This window comes from Crocodylus siamensis, chromosome 3 (genome assembly GCF_052110815.1).
Source record: "Crocodylus siamensis isolate JL-2025a chromosome 3, ASM5211081v1, whole genome shotgun sequence".
Lineage (NCBI taxonomy): Eukaryota > Metazoa > Chordata > Crocodylia > Crocodylidae > Crocodylus > Crocodylus siamensis.
The window spans coordinates 241342575-241359611 of NC_143397.1; the positions used below are offsets into that span (position 1 = coordinate 241342575).

A 17037-nucleotide genomic window follows, 5' to 3' on the forward strand; every position below is an offset into this window, starting at 1 on the left:
TTATCATGTAAATCATATCTACGCTAGAACAGGTGAGAAAGAGGAAAGCCTGGTAGAAACAGCTCCTGGAGCAGCTTTACCAAAGAACTTTCATCCTGCCTGGCTGTGCAAGCCAGGAGAGAAAGCAGAATGAACATCCTGTCATCTTCACAGGCGAATAACTGTCCACAAGGAACAAAGTTAAATATAACAGAAAAGAATGTTTAGATGTTGGGTGGAGGTCAACTTCAGGTATTATTCACTAGGAAATCCCCACACTTTCTTATCTTATCAGTGTAACTGAGGGTGACTGTTAGGAACTATAAATGACTAACATAAGAATCTGAACTCCCACTACACTGACAGCTGGCAAGTTTGCTGCACTCACTCCACCCTTTACCCTTAACATGTCAAAATATTAGTTGGCAGAAGTCTCCCACTAACCTGAAGCAGGTTTTGAAACTTAGAACTTAAGATCTACCCAACACAGTGTTCATTTTTTTTCTTTTGTCAATTGTGCAAACCAGATTTGCATAGACAGCTATAACAAAGTTACCAGTGAAATTAAAAATATCTATGGAAATAAATAAGAAAAACGTACAAACCTAAAAATGAAGTGCATCTTTCCCTGGGGCTTTCCCCATTTTACATTTCTTTAATCCCTTATCTTCCTTGCCTTCTGTCTCTCTGAATCAGTATTTCCATCTATCTCCTTTTCTATGATCGCCAGCAATGGTGGCAACTGGAGCCACTAGGAACTGGACTGACAAAACCAGCTTATTTCACACAACCCAATGCACAAGTGACAAAGTCTCTATTATTTGACACTACCAACCTAGGCCCAAAAGGAATCAACCGGTGACGTTTTCCCTATTTTATTCTTCCTCCTTTTCTCTCCCATGTTAATTTAAATATAATTAGAGATTTCCTGCAGCCTAGCAAAACTGTAGGTCAGCAACCTTGTGTTAGTGAGCCTGCTGGCATAGGGCTGTGTGTTAATGTCAATGTACTGGGAAGGAACAACTGGACTCCGGCTCTGCTGATGATTACGAAGCAGGCTCAGGATTTGCTTGGTGAAAAGAATAATCTTCAGTGACATCTTGCCTTTGTGTTTTATTGCACTGCAAAGGCTGGATGGGGTCCTCCAGATTGTACTTTATTGAATTCACTCCATTCTGGATTCTACTAGAAATCATAAAATGATAAAGAATTATTCTAGCCACTCAGTCTATCTTCTTACTACAAGAGGCTAAATCAGGAGCACAGAAATGCTGTAAACTAGAGATTAAAAGTCACAAACGAATACGCCTCCTACAGCGGAAGCTATGCAAGATGGTGAGGGGAAAATATCCCAACTCTATCACAGTGGTTGATAGGGGGTTTCCAGCTATTTAGAGCAGTGATATTCAAGCATCATCCAACAACGGATCATTTTGCTTGCATTATCATTGACTTTCCTTAACTACTTAATAGGCCGTGCATTTTCTGCCTGAAAGCACAGCATAATTGAGATGCAATGGCTGTATGCTTCCATTCTAACAACCCAGTACCTTCCCTGCTCCATATTCCATATCCCACTTTCGACAAGCCACCCTCTTTCCCTCTTCCAGTTTAATCTCACTTGTTTTCCCTGACTGCACATCTCCCAAAGACCACCCTTGTCAATAATTTCCCCCCTTCCAATTCTGACTCCAGCCCCTCTGACTATTCTGCTCCCTTCTACCTCCCTCCCTGCCCTACCTTGGGCCATATTGCAGGTTTCCCTCCCCACTGGAATTCCTGAGTGACCTTGAATTCAAGGGAATGCCTATCTATCCAGAAATCCCCAAATTCTGATCAATTCTACAGCAGAGGATATGCTGATTCAATGTGAGGTCATGTAGGAGTAGATCTGCACCAGAAAGTTCCTAACTGCTTGAATGTGGCTTTCTTTCCAGTACAGTTCCTGGAAACTAAACAGAAACCACTTAGATCAAGTACATTTTACACAGTGCAAGTTGCATAGCTACCAAACGCCACTTGCTACAATACAGAATTAAAAATGCTTCTGGAAATTGCTATAAGGTTAATCTACAGTAATCTTTCTTACTTGAGCTGGGTGTCCTTAGGGCAAAATTCTAATCTATCAAAATCTACAAGAGGAAAAAAAAGAATAATTAATTACTTTCCTTTTCAGTATGCAAAGGAAGAGAATAAACTTGAAGCAGTCTGATCATACTTACCCAGGCCACATTCCCCAACTGCTATGACCTTCCCCTTATTTTTTTCAACCAGATTTTGTAATTCAGCTAAATATTGGTCAGGGTCACTCTTCTCAAATTCTCCACAACGGGTGGGATGACAGCCAACCGTACTGTAAAACATCTCTAATGTAAAACAGTATTAAAAGATTTTTTTCAGGGACAAAATATATTTTTGTAAGTTAAAGACATCATTTGTATTTTTCAGTTCCTAACTTTTAAAGAAACTTCCTCTCTTACTGTCCCTATGTTATCTGTCTAGTGAATTAATACCAATGATATATTCTACCTCAAGGACAGTAAGTAACATTTATCCAGAGGCTGTTCACTATAGACCAAATGTAGTATCTGAACAATCTATTCCAAAACAGTAACTCATACGTTAGTTTTTCCTTGGGTTAATACTCAGACAAAAACATAACTGGGGTTTACACACATCAGGTGACAATTGTTGCTTATGCTCTTGAATCAGCATCTAAGTTTCTTCCTCTCACCTGCTCCAAACTCTGATACCTGCTGGAACAAAATCTCTGGGTCAGCCCCAAGCAACCCCTTACAGGTTGGAACTCTGCCACCCTGCAAGGGGAAACCTGCAGTTTCCCACATCTGTCTCTTTTAAAGGACTAAATCTGCATTTTTCCATGACAAACAGAAAACCCAGATTCCTGGTAATCAATCATAGATGCTACTTACTCCCCAGTACAATTATCCTAGAATAAAATTTTATGTTGTCTGTCCATTCCTTATGTAAGATAGTGTAAAGGTCACTTACTTTAATGTAAACTTGGTGTGTGCACAAATTCTCAGGTCAGTTAAAAATAATATATACTGTGCACTGTATGGCAGTGCAGCATGGGCAGTAAATATTAAACCAGCACATTAACCTACTCTTAGGAGAGGAGGGGTGGAGAAAAATTCCTCCTCCAAAAGCATCATTCACTTGTCTACAAACACAGAAATGGAAGACAAAGACTAATGCCCACCCAGACCCAAGCCTCCCTGAGATAACATCAAATAACAGAATATGGCTATGTGACCCCAAGATGATATTCCTCTTTTGAATCTGATAAGCCTGAGTTCTGCCAGCATTTTCAGGGGTAGATAATTTTACATGTCAGTCATGATGGTGGGGCTGAAAGTGATGCTACCCTGACTAGCTATTTTGCATATTAAGGCAAGGATACCATTTGTCTGTGCCAGCTGTAATGCATCTTTACTGTCTTGTAGACTTCCACCTGTAATCATAAACTGAAATGAAGAGAATACTGTCAGCAAATACTTGTTCAACTCTGAGTTAATAGCAAACTAAAGGTATCAAAGGGCATTTGGATACCAGAAGGATAGGATTCACAAGAACCTAAACAGATAAAATACTAAGAGGTATTCCCATTATACAGTACAAGTTCTGTTATCTGGCATTTTACAAGCTGGCATGCTCCACTAACCAGCATGCCAGCTTGAAAGATAAAGTGAAACCAGAAGTGCCCACCGTGGCACTTCTGGTTTCTCCGAGCCCCCATGGCTCGGGCCAAAGCAGCCTGCACTGCCAAGCCCCCACGGCCTGGGGGCATAACAGGTTGTACAGGGCTGTGCGGGACCTGCCTCCCTGTCCCATAGGGCCCACAGGGCCCTGCAGGAGCAACAGTGATGCCGCAGGAGGGGTGGAGGGACGCCTCAGACACAGCGTGAGAAGCGGTGGCTGGGGCCGCTCAATTATCTGGCATATTTTGTTATCCACCATCCCTGTTCCCGGAGCTTTTACTGTAAATACATTCACATTTTGGTAAATCGTACAAGGAGCTACTGAGTCATCAAGAGACATGATAATGAACTTAGAGTGGACCAAATGGTGGATTCTGTTCAGCAGAACATAAAGTCGATACCCATCTTAACTGTTGTTGTAAATCCGTATAGTACCACTACTTCTAACAATACTAACTCCTTATATAGTGATTTTCATCTACAAAGACTTCTTCGTGTCCAAATATGAACATTACTAGTTACCTGCCCCACATAGCTGCTGAGGAGCATATAACGCATGTACATAGCTTTTTGAGTGCTAAGAATTAAAATTATTCTATGTTAATGATTGGATGGTAAGTTTTTCCTCATTCTTCAAAATTAGTTTTTCTTTAACTCTCTAAATGTCCTTTCAAACCCTTCTAGAAAATAGGTTTTTTTTGTCAAACTTCTAAAAATGCTTGTTTCTCTAAAAGAGAAGCTTATCAGTATACTTCATTAACAGGGTAATATAATACGTAACTTGCATGATGCCACACATTTCATGTATATAAATATTTGCATCAGAATCATAGAAGTGTGTTAGTCTAGGCTAACAGAGATAATCACAGAGTAAGAGTTTCACAAGATGAAAAAAAGAACCCGCAACATGCTCACGGTAAGTTAGAGCAGAAAAGATGATTAAAACCGGGCACAACAAATTCTACATGCATGACGCAAATAAACCTCTTAGAAAAAAATACCCTTAAACTAAAGTTTCAAAATAATCTAATCACTGCGCACAGGAAATGTGATGCTTTGTACAAGAGTATTTTTATTTCACAATACCAGAGAGATTTTGTAGCATTTTTATTAATATAAAACTTCAATAGAAAGTTGTTTCAGTATCCATAAAAATCCAGATGAAAAGATTAGAGAAAAATCATTGCAGCAAAAGAAACGCACGTATACATAATCTACAAGATAAATTACCTTTTTAACACCAGTTTTGACTGCTCTCTCTATTACGTCCAAAAAGTCATCTGTAAAAAATTACAAAAAACTGGTAAATTTAAATCCACTTTTTGGAACATTATTTAATTTCATTACGTTAAACTAATGCAACTTTCGCACAGTCAACATTACATTTACTATAGCATGAATAATCTTTGGACAGATGCAATTGATTATGCTTAGGAAGACTGTGACAGGGGGCCATCCCAGGGCCTGTCTAGAGCAGTCCTCTTGACTGGCTTGTTTGCCATGCTTTTGTTGTACAGTATTCATAGAATCATAGAAGTCGGGTGGGAAGGGACCTTGTAGATCTTCAAGTCTGACCCCCCACCTGGGCAGGAGAAAAACTGGACTCAAATGACTCCAGCCAGGTAGGCATCAAGCCTCTTCTAAAAGACCCCCAGGGTAGGAGCCAGCACCACTTCCCTAGGAAGTTGGTTCCAGATCCTAGCCGCCCTGACTGTGAAGTAGTTCTTATGGATGTCTAATCTAAACCTACTCTCCAACAACTTGTGGCCGTTCTTCCTTGTTATGCCAGGGGGCGCGAGGGGAAACAAGGTCTCTCCCAAACCCTTCTGGTCCCCCCTAGTGAGTTTATAGATGGTCACCAGGTCCCCCCTCAGCCTTCTCTTGTGAAGGCTGAACAGGTTCAGGTCCCACAGTCTCTCACTGTAGGGTCTGCCCTGTTGTCCCCAGATCATGAGGGTGGCCCTCCTCTGGACCCTCTCAATGTTGTCCACATCCCACCTGAAGTGGGGCGCACAGAACTGGACGCAGTACTCCAGCTGTGGCTTGACCGGTGTCGCGTAGAGGGGAAGGATCACCTCCTCGGCCCTGCTTGAGATGCATCAGTGGATGCATGACAAGGTCTGGTTAGCCCTGCCAACCGTGACCTTGCATTGTCAGCCCATGTTCATCTTGGCGTCAATAATGACTCCAAGATCCCTTTCTGCCTCTGTGCTCTCAAGAAGGGAGTTTCCCATCTTATAAGTGTGCTTGCTGCTGGTTACTACTGCCCAAGTGCAGTACCCTGCATTTGTCAGTATTGAAACGCATCCTGTTTTTGTTAGCCCACCCCTGTAACCTATCCAGGTCTTGTTGCAGTCTTTCCCTCCCTATTAGCAAGGTCACCTCATCCCAAATTTTGGTATCATCAGCAAATTTAAACAAGTTGCTTTTCACCCCATCATCCAAATCGCTGATAAAGAGATTGAACAATGCGGGCCCAAGGACCGAGCCCTGGGGGACTCCGCTGCCCACTTCTCCCCAGGTTGAATATGACTCGTCCACCACCACCCTCTGAGTATGAACCTTCAGCCAATCTGCAATCCATCTGACGGTACAGGCATCAATGCCACAGTCGCCTAGTTTTTAAATGAGGATGGGGTGGGAGACGGTGTCAAAGGCCTTGCTGAAGTCCAGAAGGACTACATCCACAGTGACACCTGCATCCAATGCTTTTGTGACCTGATCATAAAAGGCAATCAGGTAGGTCTGACATGAGCTGCCCCTAATGAAACCGTGCTGGTTGCCCTTGAGCATCATCCCTGAAGCCAGCCCATCACAGATGTGCTCCTTGATGATCTTCTCAAAGAGTTTTCCTAGGATTGAGGTAAGACTGACCAGCCTATAGTTGCCCGTCAGTCTTTTCATAGATTTCATAGACATTAGGGCTGGAAGGGACCTCGGAAGATCATTGAGTCCAGCCCCCCACCCAAAGGGCAGGAAGTCAGCTGAGGTCATAGGATCCCAGCAAGATAAGCATCCAATTTGCTCTTGAAGGTGTTCAATGTAGGTGCTTGAACCACCTCCGATGGCAGACTGTTCCAGACCAGCCTATGGTTGCCCGTCAACTATTGAAATAGTTTTTTCTAGGCAGGAGGCCTGATTTAATGCCCTGATGCCAAGGGCGTAATACACGGCTCTGACCTACCATGTCCCATAGCTTGCAGATGGCATCCACAATCACTTTTGCTGTTACTCCTCTGACCCCACTGCTGGACCGCACTTGGCCTCTGGTATCCTCAGACTTACCTTGGCAAAATGCCCCATCACTGGGGTCTCTAGTCCCACATGCACTCTGGGCTCTTAGCCCCCGTCACAGAGCCCCCTCACTGGGGTCACTACTTCGCCCCCTCACTGGGGCTGCAGGGACTTATGGTCTTTGGGCCTCAGGTCTCTGTCAATGTGCCAGGACCTCGCTCTCCTTCAGACCTCCCACTAGGCCCCACTCTCATTTAGGCCTTGGGTCTTTTTGGCCCCCGTGTTGTTGCCCAAGCCTCACTCTCAGGCATTGGGCCTCAGGTCCTCTTGACCTCCATGTTGTTGCCCAAGCATCTTTCTCTCAGACTCTGGGCCTTCCTGGCCTCCATGGTGTTGCCCGAGCCTGTTGCTTTTCTCTCAGGGTGTGCTCCCCTAGCCATTCCCCTCCACAGGGTCACTGGCAAGGCAGTGGCGGCTGAGGCTTTCCAGTGCCCATACTTGCTGTTCACTAGGGAGGCACTGGCATGGCAATACCTGTGGACTGCCGTGCCACACCATCCTCCCCAGCAGGGTATAGTTTCAGGTCATGCCCTAGGACCACTGCAGGCCACCTGCCCTGGTCTTACCTCCACTCACTGGGCTCCTGGATGTTCTCCCTGGGTTGCTCACTCCCGGGCACTGTTGCAGCTTCCTTCATAATCTCATAACCTTCCTCTCAGCCACAGGCCCCAACTCTCTCAGGCTCCCTTACAGGGCACCTCCCATCAAGAGGCTGGGCTTCAACATCCATCATACGAGCGTACTGGCCGGCTGACCACCTATCCTCTCTTGGCAGTGATGTCCCCCCGCAATCGAAGGGACCTTCAGCCTCTTCTAGGCTCTGGCCCCTTCTCCAGGCCAGCTGGGGTGCCAGTAGCGCTCCGCAGCCCTGGCTTGCCGCTCATGGTAGGCTCACCTGCCCTTTGGCCTTTCAGCCCTAGCCCCTTTGCTTTGACCAACTGAGATTTCCTGGTATCAGTGTAGCAGCAGCTGACCTCCCTATTCATCAGGGGTCCCCCCTTGGGCCCCACCATGAAGCCATCAACTCCCACAGGCTTACCAAGAACCCTAGAGATCTTCTATCCGGCAGCCCTTCACTCCACTGGGCTCCTCTGAGCCCCTGGCCTCGGTTACAGGCAGTTCTAATCAGGGGCTTGCTCAGCCCTTCAGTAGGCCCCCACTCTCTAGGCCCCTTTCCTATGCTGGCCTAGCTCTCCTTAGGCTCACACCCATTTCCTTGGGGCTTGGCACCCCTCTAGGTCCCTAGGAACCTCCTTCTTCCCCATAGTTCCTACTCTTGACCTCCAGAACATCCTGGGAGCAGCAGTACTCTGTCTGGGAGATGTTCACCCTTTGGCCCCCCTAGTTGCAACTGCCAGCTCCACTCCTCAGGGCCTGCTTTTATTCTGAGGCTGCTCCAATCAGGTGGCCTCCTGGCTATCATGTCACTGCCCGATTGGCTCTGCAGTCACCTGCAGGCTGCCTCACAGCTTGCTCAGGCCCTTAAAGTGGCAAGCACCTGAAGGTGCACTGCCACAAAGACAAAAAGGTAGATGCAGTGCCTAAGGATGCGATACAAAGGCATGCCGAAGCTCACTTAAATTAGTGGGCTCACCAGAGATTACTGACACCCTTAGGTAGCAGTACCACCCTTATGTAGCTACATTGCTTCCTCTTTAAGAATTAGCGCATGCAGAGCAAACATGGCATTATAACCAAAAAAGATGCACGGATGCCTAGTTTCTTTCTTGTCAAGCTTCTCTTCAACTTCCCTAAATGCCTGTGCATATTTAGTAAAAGATTTTTAAAAAAATGAAACACTGTTTTTCCTCAACATAATATTATTTTTGTTTCAGTGGGAAATAAACACTCATTTTTTCATTCTCCTCACTTTTTGCACTGGAGAATGAGGAAATTTTAAAGTGAAGGTTGGACTTTTTCCTCACCAAGTATGTCAGTAACAAGAGGAAGGTCAGGGAAAGTGTGGCTCTGTTATTGAACGGGGGAGGGAACCTTGTGACAGAGAATGCAGAAAAGGCTGAAGTGCTTAATGTCTTTTCACTTCAGTCTTCACAGGCAAGGTCACCTCCCAGACTACTGCACCTGGCAGCACAATTTGGGGAGGAAGTAAGCAGCCAACAATGGTGAAAGAACAGGTTAGGGACTATTTGGAAAAGCTGGACACGTACAAGTCTATGGGGCCAGATGGGATGCACCTAAGGGTGCTGAGGGAGACTACAGAGCCACTGGCCCTTATCCTTGAAAATTTGTGGCACTCTGGGAAGGTCCTGGGCAACTGGAGAAATGCAGATCTAGTGCCCATCTTTAAGAAAGAGATGGAAAAGGATCTGGAGAACAGAAGGCCGGTCAGCCTCACCTCAGTCCCTGGAAAAAGCACGGAGTAGATTCACAAGCATCCAATTTCATAGATTTCATAGATTTCATAGACATTAGGGCTGGAAGGGACCTCGGGAGATCATCGAGTCCAGCCCCCTGCCCAAAGGGCAGGAAGTCAGCTGGGGTCATAGGATCCCAGCAAGATAAGCATCCAATTTACTCTTGAAGGTGTTCAATGTAGGTGCTTGAACCACCTCCGCTGGCAGACTGTTCCAGACCTTGGGGGCTCGGACAGTGAAGAAATTCTTCCTTATGTCCAGCCTGAAACGGTCTTGCAGGAGTTTGTGACCGTTCGACCTCGTCATCCCTTGGGGCGCTCTGGTGAACAGACGTTCCCCCAGATCCTGGTGGTCACCCCTGATAAATTTATACGTGGCCATCAGATCACCCCTGAGCCTGCGCTTTTCCAGGATAAAAAGTCCCATGGCTCTCAGCCTGTCATCGTAAGATCTGTTTTCCTGACCTCTGATCATGCGCGTGGCTCTCCTCTGGACTCTCTCAAGCTTCTCCACATCCTTTTTGAATTGTGGAGCCCAAAACTGGACGCAGTACTCCAGCTGCGGCCTCACCAAGGCCGAGTACAAGGGGAGAATGACGTCCCGGGATTTGCTCGAGAAGCATCTATGGATGCAAGCCAGTGTTTTGGTCGCTTTACTAGCCGCAGCATGGCATTGCAGACTCATGTTCATCTTGTGGTCAATGATGACCCCCAAGTCTCTTTCTTCTGTAGTGCTAACCAACGTAGCACTGCCGAGCCTACAAGGATGCTGCAGGTTTTTCCTCCCAAGGTGGAGAACCTTGCATTTTTCGGTGTTAAACACCATCAGGTTCTCATCTGCCCATTTGCTGAGCTTGTCCAGGTCAGCCTGGATCACCCGCCTGTCTTCTGGCGTGGACAGCTAGAGACCCTCTGGGTAAAAATTCGTGGGGAATACGGCACAGGGGACACAATGGTGGGAGTCTACTACAGACCTCCCACTCAAAGTCCTGAGCTTGACCAGGAGTTCGCCCGGGAACTGACTGAGGCCGCTTGCTCCAGGACCTTGCTTGTCATGGGTGACTTCAATTACCCAGACATCTCCTGAGAAGATCACTCAGCAAAATCTGAGCGGTCGCAAAGCTTTCTCTCGTGCATGGATGACCTCTACCTGACTCAAGAAGTCTATGGGCCAACGAGAGGCAAAGCACTGCTCGACCTGGTACTGGCTACAGGGGACGACCTAATCAGCGACCTAGTGATCGATGGGAAGCTGGGTGACAGCGACCACGAGCTGATCACCTTCACCATCCACCGTAAAGCTGGCAAGTCAGTCAGCAACACAGAAGTCCTTGACTTCAGAAAAGCCGACTTTGAGAAGCTCAAGAGGCTTGTCAGTCAGGCCCTCAGGGACCATGACCCCAGGGAGATGGGAGTTCAAGAAGAGTGGTTGCTTCTCAAGGAAGTGATCCTCAATGCACAAGCTAAATCTATCCCAACATGGAGGAAAGGCAGCAAGAAGGCACAGTAGCCCTCCTGGCTCTCCAGGGACCTAGTGGACCTCCTGTGGCTAAAAAGGAAAGCCTACAAAGGATGGAGGATGGGATTCACCTCCAAGGAGGATTACTCCGTGCTGGTCCGGTCCTGCAGGGAGCAAACCAGGAAAGCCAAGGCTGCAACTGAACTCCAACTAGCTTCAAGCATCAAGGACAACAAAAAGTCCTTTTTCAGGTATGTGGGGAGCCGGAGGAAAAGCAAGGGCAACGTTGGACCCCTGCTAAACCAGATGGGGCAACTGACAACTGACGACCAGGAAAAAGCCAACCTATTAAATAGGTACTTTGCGTCAGTCTTTCATCAGTCCCATGGGACACCCATGCCTGCTATGGGACAGGGAAATCTGGGTGAGGGGGATCCCCTACCCTCCATCAATGCTGACCTCGTGAAGGAACACCTTGAGAAGCTGGATACCTTCAAGTCAGCTGGCCCTGACAATCTGCACCCCAGGGTACTCAAGGAGCTGGCGAGCGTCATAGCCCAGCCCCTGGGACGGATCTTTGAAAACTCCTGGCACTCTGGTGTAGTGCCCGAAGACTGGAAGAAGGCCAATGTGGCGCCGATCTTCAAAAAAGGGAGGAGAGTGGATCCGGCTAACTACAGGCCCATTAGCCTGACTTCTATCCTGGGGAAGATCTTAGAAAAGTTTACTAAGGAGGCCATCCTTGAGGGACTGGCCCAGGCTAACATCCTAAGGGATAGTCAGCATGGGTTTGTTGTGGGTAGGTCTTGTTTGACCAATCTCATTTCCTTCTATGATCAGGTGACCTATCACCTGGACAAGGGAGAAGAGGTTGATGTCATATATCTTGACTTCAGAAAAGCTTTTGATCTGGTATCCCATGATCACCTCTTGGCCAAACTGGCCAGTTGTGGCCTTGGCTCCACCACGATCTGCTGGCTGGGAAATTGGCTTTGTGGTCGGACCCAGAGGGTTGTAATCGATGGCAGTCATTCATCCTGGTGCCCTGTGACCAGTGGGGTCCCTCAAGGCTCTGTCCTTGGACCCATACTGTTCAACATCTTCATTAACGATGTGGACATTGGAGTCAGGAGTGGACTGGCCAAGTTCGCCGATGACACCAAACTTTGGGGCAAAGCATCCACGCCAGAAGACAGGGGAGAGAGGTGGAGGCCATCTCTTCCCAGCAGCTCGCTGCCTCTCCCGCCAAAGAGCGGGCTGTGGTCAAGGAAGCCAAAGCCTTCCCGATAACACCAGCGCCGCAGTCTTTGGTTCACTGCGTGGATCCTCCTCTCCCCCCCTCAGCCCATAGCCCGAGACTGGGAGGATGGACGAAAACACCACCTGAGCTCCCAGACCCCTAAGCCCCGCTCCCAAATCCCTGTAGCACCTCATGACCTGGCTGGGGGTGCTCCGAGCCGTGTCATTGGTGCCCACGTGAATAAGGAGCATGGGGTAGTGGTCTGTGGGCTGGAGGAGCTCTGGGATCCTCTCCGCAATGTCTCGGATACGGGCCCCCGGGAAGCAGCAGACTTCCCGGGCTAAGGGGTCGGGGCAGCAGATTGCCCCCTCAGTGCCCCGCAGGATGGAGTCTCCCACAACAAACACCTTTCGCTTTGTCTTGGGGAGAGCAGGGGCAGTAGCTGCGGTCGACCCTGGGTTGCCTGCGGGAGCCGGGAACTGAGCAGGCTCTGCCAGGGCTGCAAGAGGTGCGAACCTGTTGCTAAGCTCCGGCGGGGCAGGGGCCTTGGTGCGGCGGGCCTTCGGGCCCTTGACCACCTTGGTCCATGCCCCTGACTGGGCAGAGCGGGAGGTCCCAGAGTCCTCCTTAGTCGTGGAGGGAGATGGAGCTCTCCCCTGCGGCTCCCGGGGGAGAAGGGCCTGGCAGTAGGAGTCTATCTCCTGCTCGTAGTCCCTGATGGCACGCAGTCTCTGGACTGTGGCCTGGAGCTCCTCCAGCTGGCGCGCCAGAGACCCCAGTAGGGAGCAGACCCTGCAAGGGGAGGGGGCCATGCTCCTGGGCCCCAGAGCCTGAAAAAGGGACAGGCAGCCCCTGCAGCCAAGAGCCAGGGGCTCCGTCTGCGTGGAGCCCGGGACCATGGGCTCCGTCTGGGTGGCCGTCTCTGAGGTGCCCGATGGCCGCAGAGCCCGAGGTGACCCTCGGGGTGCGGCGCATGCCCATCCGTGTCATGCCTCTGGTAGGCTGGCTACGGCTGGGGCCGGCTACGGCTGGGGGGGGGGTCGCAGGCAGGGTCTCGTGCCCTCCCGTGCCCTCTCCCACGCGAACTCCGCGCTAACTCAAGTGCCTGTTTGCACAGCCTGTTCGCGCGGCTCCCTGGGGGGCTGGGCCAAGTAGGGGCCTGGGCGGGGGCTTGACCCGGCCCGGCACCAGGCAGCAGCCTCCTCCCAGCAAGCGAGGAGTTAACCCCTTCCCACCACGAGCCCGCTCACCTCCGGCTGTGCCGGGGGTCGGCAGGGGGCTCGGCAGCTGCTGAGGGGGTGTCTGGGGGGCTTCGGGGGAGCAGCGGACTTCACCTGCGCGTCTCTCACCGCTCTGGAGTCTACCTGAGTGTTTTTTTGCAATTCTAAGCACTGGGAAGAGAAAAAGGTGATTAGGAACAGTCACCATGGATTTGCTGGGGCAAGCCATGCCTGACCAACCTGACTGCATTCTATGACGGTATAATTATCTCTGTGGATGCAGAGAGACCACTGGATGTGGTTTACTTTGATTTGAACAAGGCTTTTGATACAGACTCCCACAACATTCTTCCAGGCAAGCTAAGGAAGTACAAGCTGGATGAATAGACTGTAAGGTAGATAGAAAACTGGCTGAAGCATCAGGCACAGAAGGTAGTAATCAATGGCTCCATGTCTAGTTGACAGCTGGTATCAAATAGAGTGCCCCAGAGGTCGGTCCTGGGACCAGTTTTGTTCAATATCTTCATCAACAATCTGGAAGATGGCATAGAGTGCACCCTCAGCAAGTCTGCAGATGACACCAAGCTGGGGGGAGTAGTAGATACACTGGAGGGTAGGGCTAGGAGTCAGAGTGACCTAGACAGATTGGAGCATTGGACGAAAATAAATCTCATGAGATTCAACAGGGACAAGTGCAAAGTCCTGCGCTTAGGACAGAAGAATCCCATGCACCAGTACAGGCCGGGGGCTGACTGACTGGGCAGCAGCTCTGTAGAAAATGACCTGGGGGTTATAGTGGACAATAAATTGAATATGAGCCAGCAGCGTGCCCTTGTTGCCAAGAAGGCTAATGGCATACTGGGCTGCACTGGTAGGAGTGTTACCAGTAGTCGAAGGGAAGTAATTATTTACCTCTTTTCAGCACCGGTGAGGCCACATCTGGAGTACTGCGTTTAGTTTTGGGCCCCCCCACTACAGAAAGGATGTGGTCAAATTGGAGAGAGTCCAGTGGAGGGCAACAAAAATGGTTCAGGGGCTGGGGCACATGACTTCTGAGGAGAGGCTGAGGGAACTTATGGGCTTATTTAGTCTACAGAAGAGAAGACTGAGAGGGGATTTAATAGCAGCCACCAGCTGCCTGAAGGGCAGGTCCAAAGATGATGAAGATAGACTGTTCTCAGTGGTGGCAGATGACAGAACAAGGAGCAAAGGTATCAAGTTGCAGCAAGTGAAGTTTAGGTTAGATATTAGAAGAATGTTCTCACTAGGAGGGTAGTAAAACACTGGAACAAGTTACCCAGACAGGTTGTGGACTCTTCATCCTTGGAGGTTTTTAAGACCTGGCTAGACAAAACCTTGATTTAGTAAGTAGTGGATAGTCCTGCTTTGAGCAGGAGGTTGGACCAGATGACCTCCTTAGGTTCCTTCCAACTCTAATTTTTTATGATTCCTACACCACCAGAAGCAGGTACTCCTCACACCTGCAGAAGAGGATCACACTGCTGATGGGCCAACCAAGATTAAAAAAAAGAATGGGAGAAGCCCAGAGTAAAGAAATAGACAAAATCTTGCTCAACTGGGACTTAAATTATTATAATAGTTTTCTGGACTTCAAGTCAGTACATTCTAGAGGACATTAAAATTTTATCTCTAAAAATTGTTAACGTCTCCAACCTTGTTTGAAGAGAAAGGAAAAGAAAATGAATGCATGTATGTGAATTCCTTTGCAGAAAAATATTAAATTAATGCTCATTGATACTATGAACCAGAAAATAATGCATGTGGATAACTGTAAATTGGAAAGGTAGTAAAGATATAAAAAAAAGAAATCTTGATTCATTAGCAATAAATATTTATTGATAGAGAAAGTGTATTGCATCTTTCTTAGACAAAAGGAGACACAATCATTGTTACAAAAAGCTTACAGTGGGGGGACAATTATTTCAGGTGGAGGGCCGCTTAACAGGTTTTGTCGAGCTGTCAAGGGCCACCTGGGTGGTCCCATCCCTTGACAGTTGCACCAACCTTTTGTCGCTATCTTGGGACAAGAAGTCCTGCCCCCTAACCCTTGCCACCGGACGTCCTTCCCATTGCCCCCCGGAAGTACTGCTTCTGGGAGGGGGGGGTTGCCATCTTAGAACCAGAATAAAACCAAATCATACACTAAAAGTCTAACATCTACTATAACATATTTTATTACAAAAAATATTTTTGCCATGATTTGGGTTTGCTTAGAGTATATAAAGGCAATGTCATAATAACTGAAAAATACATTCTGAGTTTTACATATTGTGGGGGGGGGTATGGTGGGGGTGTGTGTGTGTGTGTGGTAAGATGGGGGTAGGGGGTTTGTGAGGGGGTATGGCTGTGTGTGTGGAGGGGCACAGGGTATGTCGGGAGGTTGTGTATATGTTGGGGGTTGGGGAGACAGGGTATGGGTCCTGGGGAGGAGTATGGGGACTCCCCCACACTCTCCCCATGGCATGCAGCCCCAGCAGGCAGTAGTGGCAGCAGCGGCAGCAGGTGGGGTGCTCAGGGCGCAGGTGCCTGGCAGGGTGCAGCTCTAGCAAGTGCTGCACATCACAGCAAGGAGTGCAGCCTCTGCTGAGCCTCCTGTATTGCTGGTGCTCCCTGCCACATTTGACAGCAGGGAGGGAAGACCCACGGGGGAAGGATCCTGGTGCTTCTCTCCCCTGCAGTGCAGCCCCTGAGAGGAAGGCAGCTGGCTCTAGCATGCGGGGCTTCCCTCCCCGCTGTGCAAGTGCAGGGGTTGCATGCAAGTGGCAGGGAGCACCAGCAATACAGGCCATTGCGCAGAGGCTGAACCCCTCACTGTGATGTGCAGTGCCTGCTGGAGCCACACTCCACTGGGCAACTCTGCCCTGAGCTCCCCACCTACTGTAGCTGCAACTGCCTGCCAGGGCTGCACACCATGAGGGGAGTGTGGGAAGGTCCCCACATTCCTCACTCTCCCTCACACCCACACACTGCCCACTCCAGCTCCATGCTGCTGCCACCGCCTGTCCCTCAGGGGTGGCAGCAGCAGCAGCAGGAGCCCTGCACGGAAGCTGCATGCTGGCTAGCTTCTGCCCAGGAGGTTGGGAGCCAGACAAAAGAATAAGTTTTTGGGCTGCGTGTACACATGGGCACCTTGCTCTCACCCTTGCAGGCAGAAGGGATGGGCAGGACACAATTTGTTGGGCAGCTCCGCAGGCAGGATGAAAGTGCTTGGCAGGCCAGATCCAGCCCACGGGCCATATTCTGCCCACCCCTGGCTTAAAGTCTAAACCAGACAAACTATTGAGTCCAAACGCATAGAACAGGATCCTCAGCAAAAGGAAACCACATGTGTATGGTATGTAAAAAATGTCACCTGTTGCAAACTGCACTAATTCACCTCAATGGAAATAAGCTAATTCATACCTGGCTCAAAGAAAACAAAGGATATAGTTCTACGCTCAGAACCCCGGGCATAAATGAAGGAACCCTTGTTTAAAGATGTAGGTGAAGATTTCAGCTACTGAGTTTGGGGTTTTTTAACCATCTGACAGTTTTATAGCAAAAACAGATTTCAGCTAGAATGCATCTTTTTAATTCTAGAGTGCATATCATATTTCAGGCCCCATCTAAATAAAAATAATACATTTTATTTACTTTATATAACCTCTGAGGGAAAAAGATGAATGTATCATAGTTGCTACTTAGGTAAGGAAACAGGCCCTTAGTCTAACACTGTTGCTAGATTCAAA

General features: G+C 48.6%; 1 protein-coding gene across 1 annotated transcript in view; it reads right to left on the minus strand.

The window, feature by feature from the left end:
* The window catches only part of TATDN1 (TatD DNase domain containing 1), a 30769-nt gene that overhangs the window by 11327 nt on the left and 2405 nt on the right, over window positions 1-17037 (minus strand). Inside the window, exons 3-6 of the mRNA XM_090040613.1 lie at window positions 4932-4981; window positions 3404-3467; window positions 2202-2345; window positions 2069-2111 (exon numbers count right to left, since the gene is read on the minus strand). Coding sequence (XP_089896739.1) covers window positions 2069-2111; window positions 2202-2345; window positions 3404-3467; window positions 4932-4981 — 301 coding nt within the window. The remainder of the gene's footprint in view (window positions 1-2068; window positions 2112-2201; window positions 2346-3403; window positions 3468-4931; window positions 4982-17037) is intronic.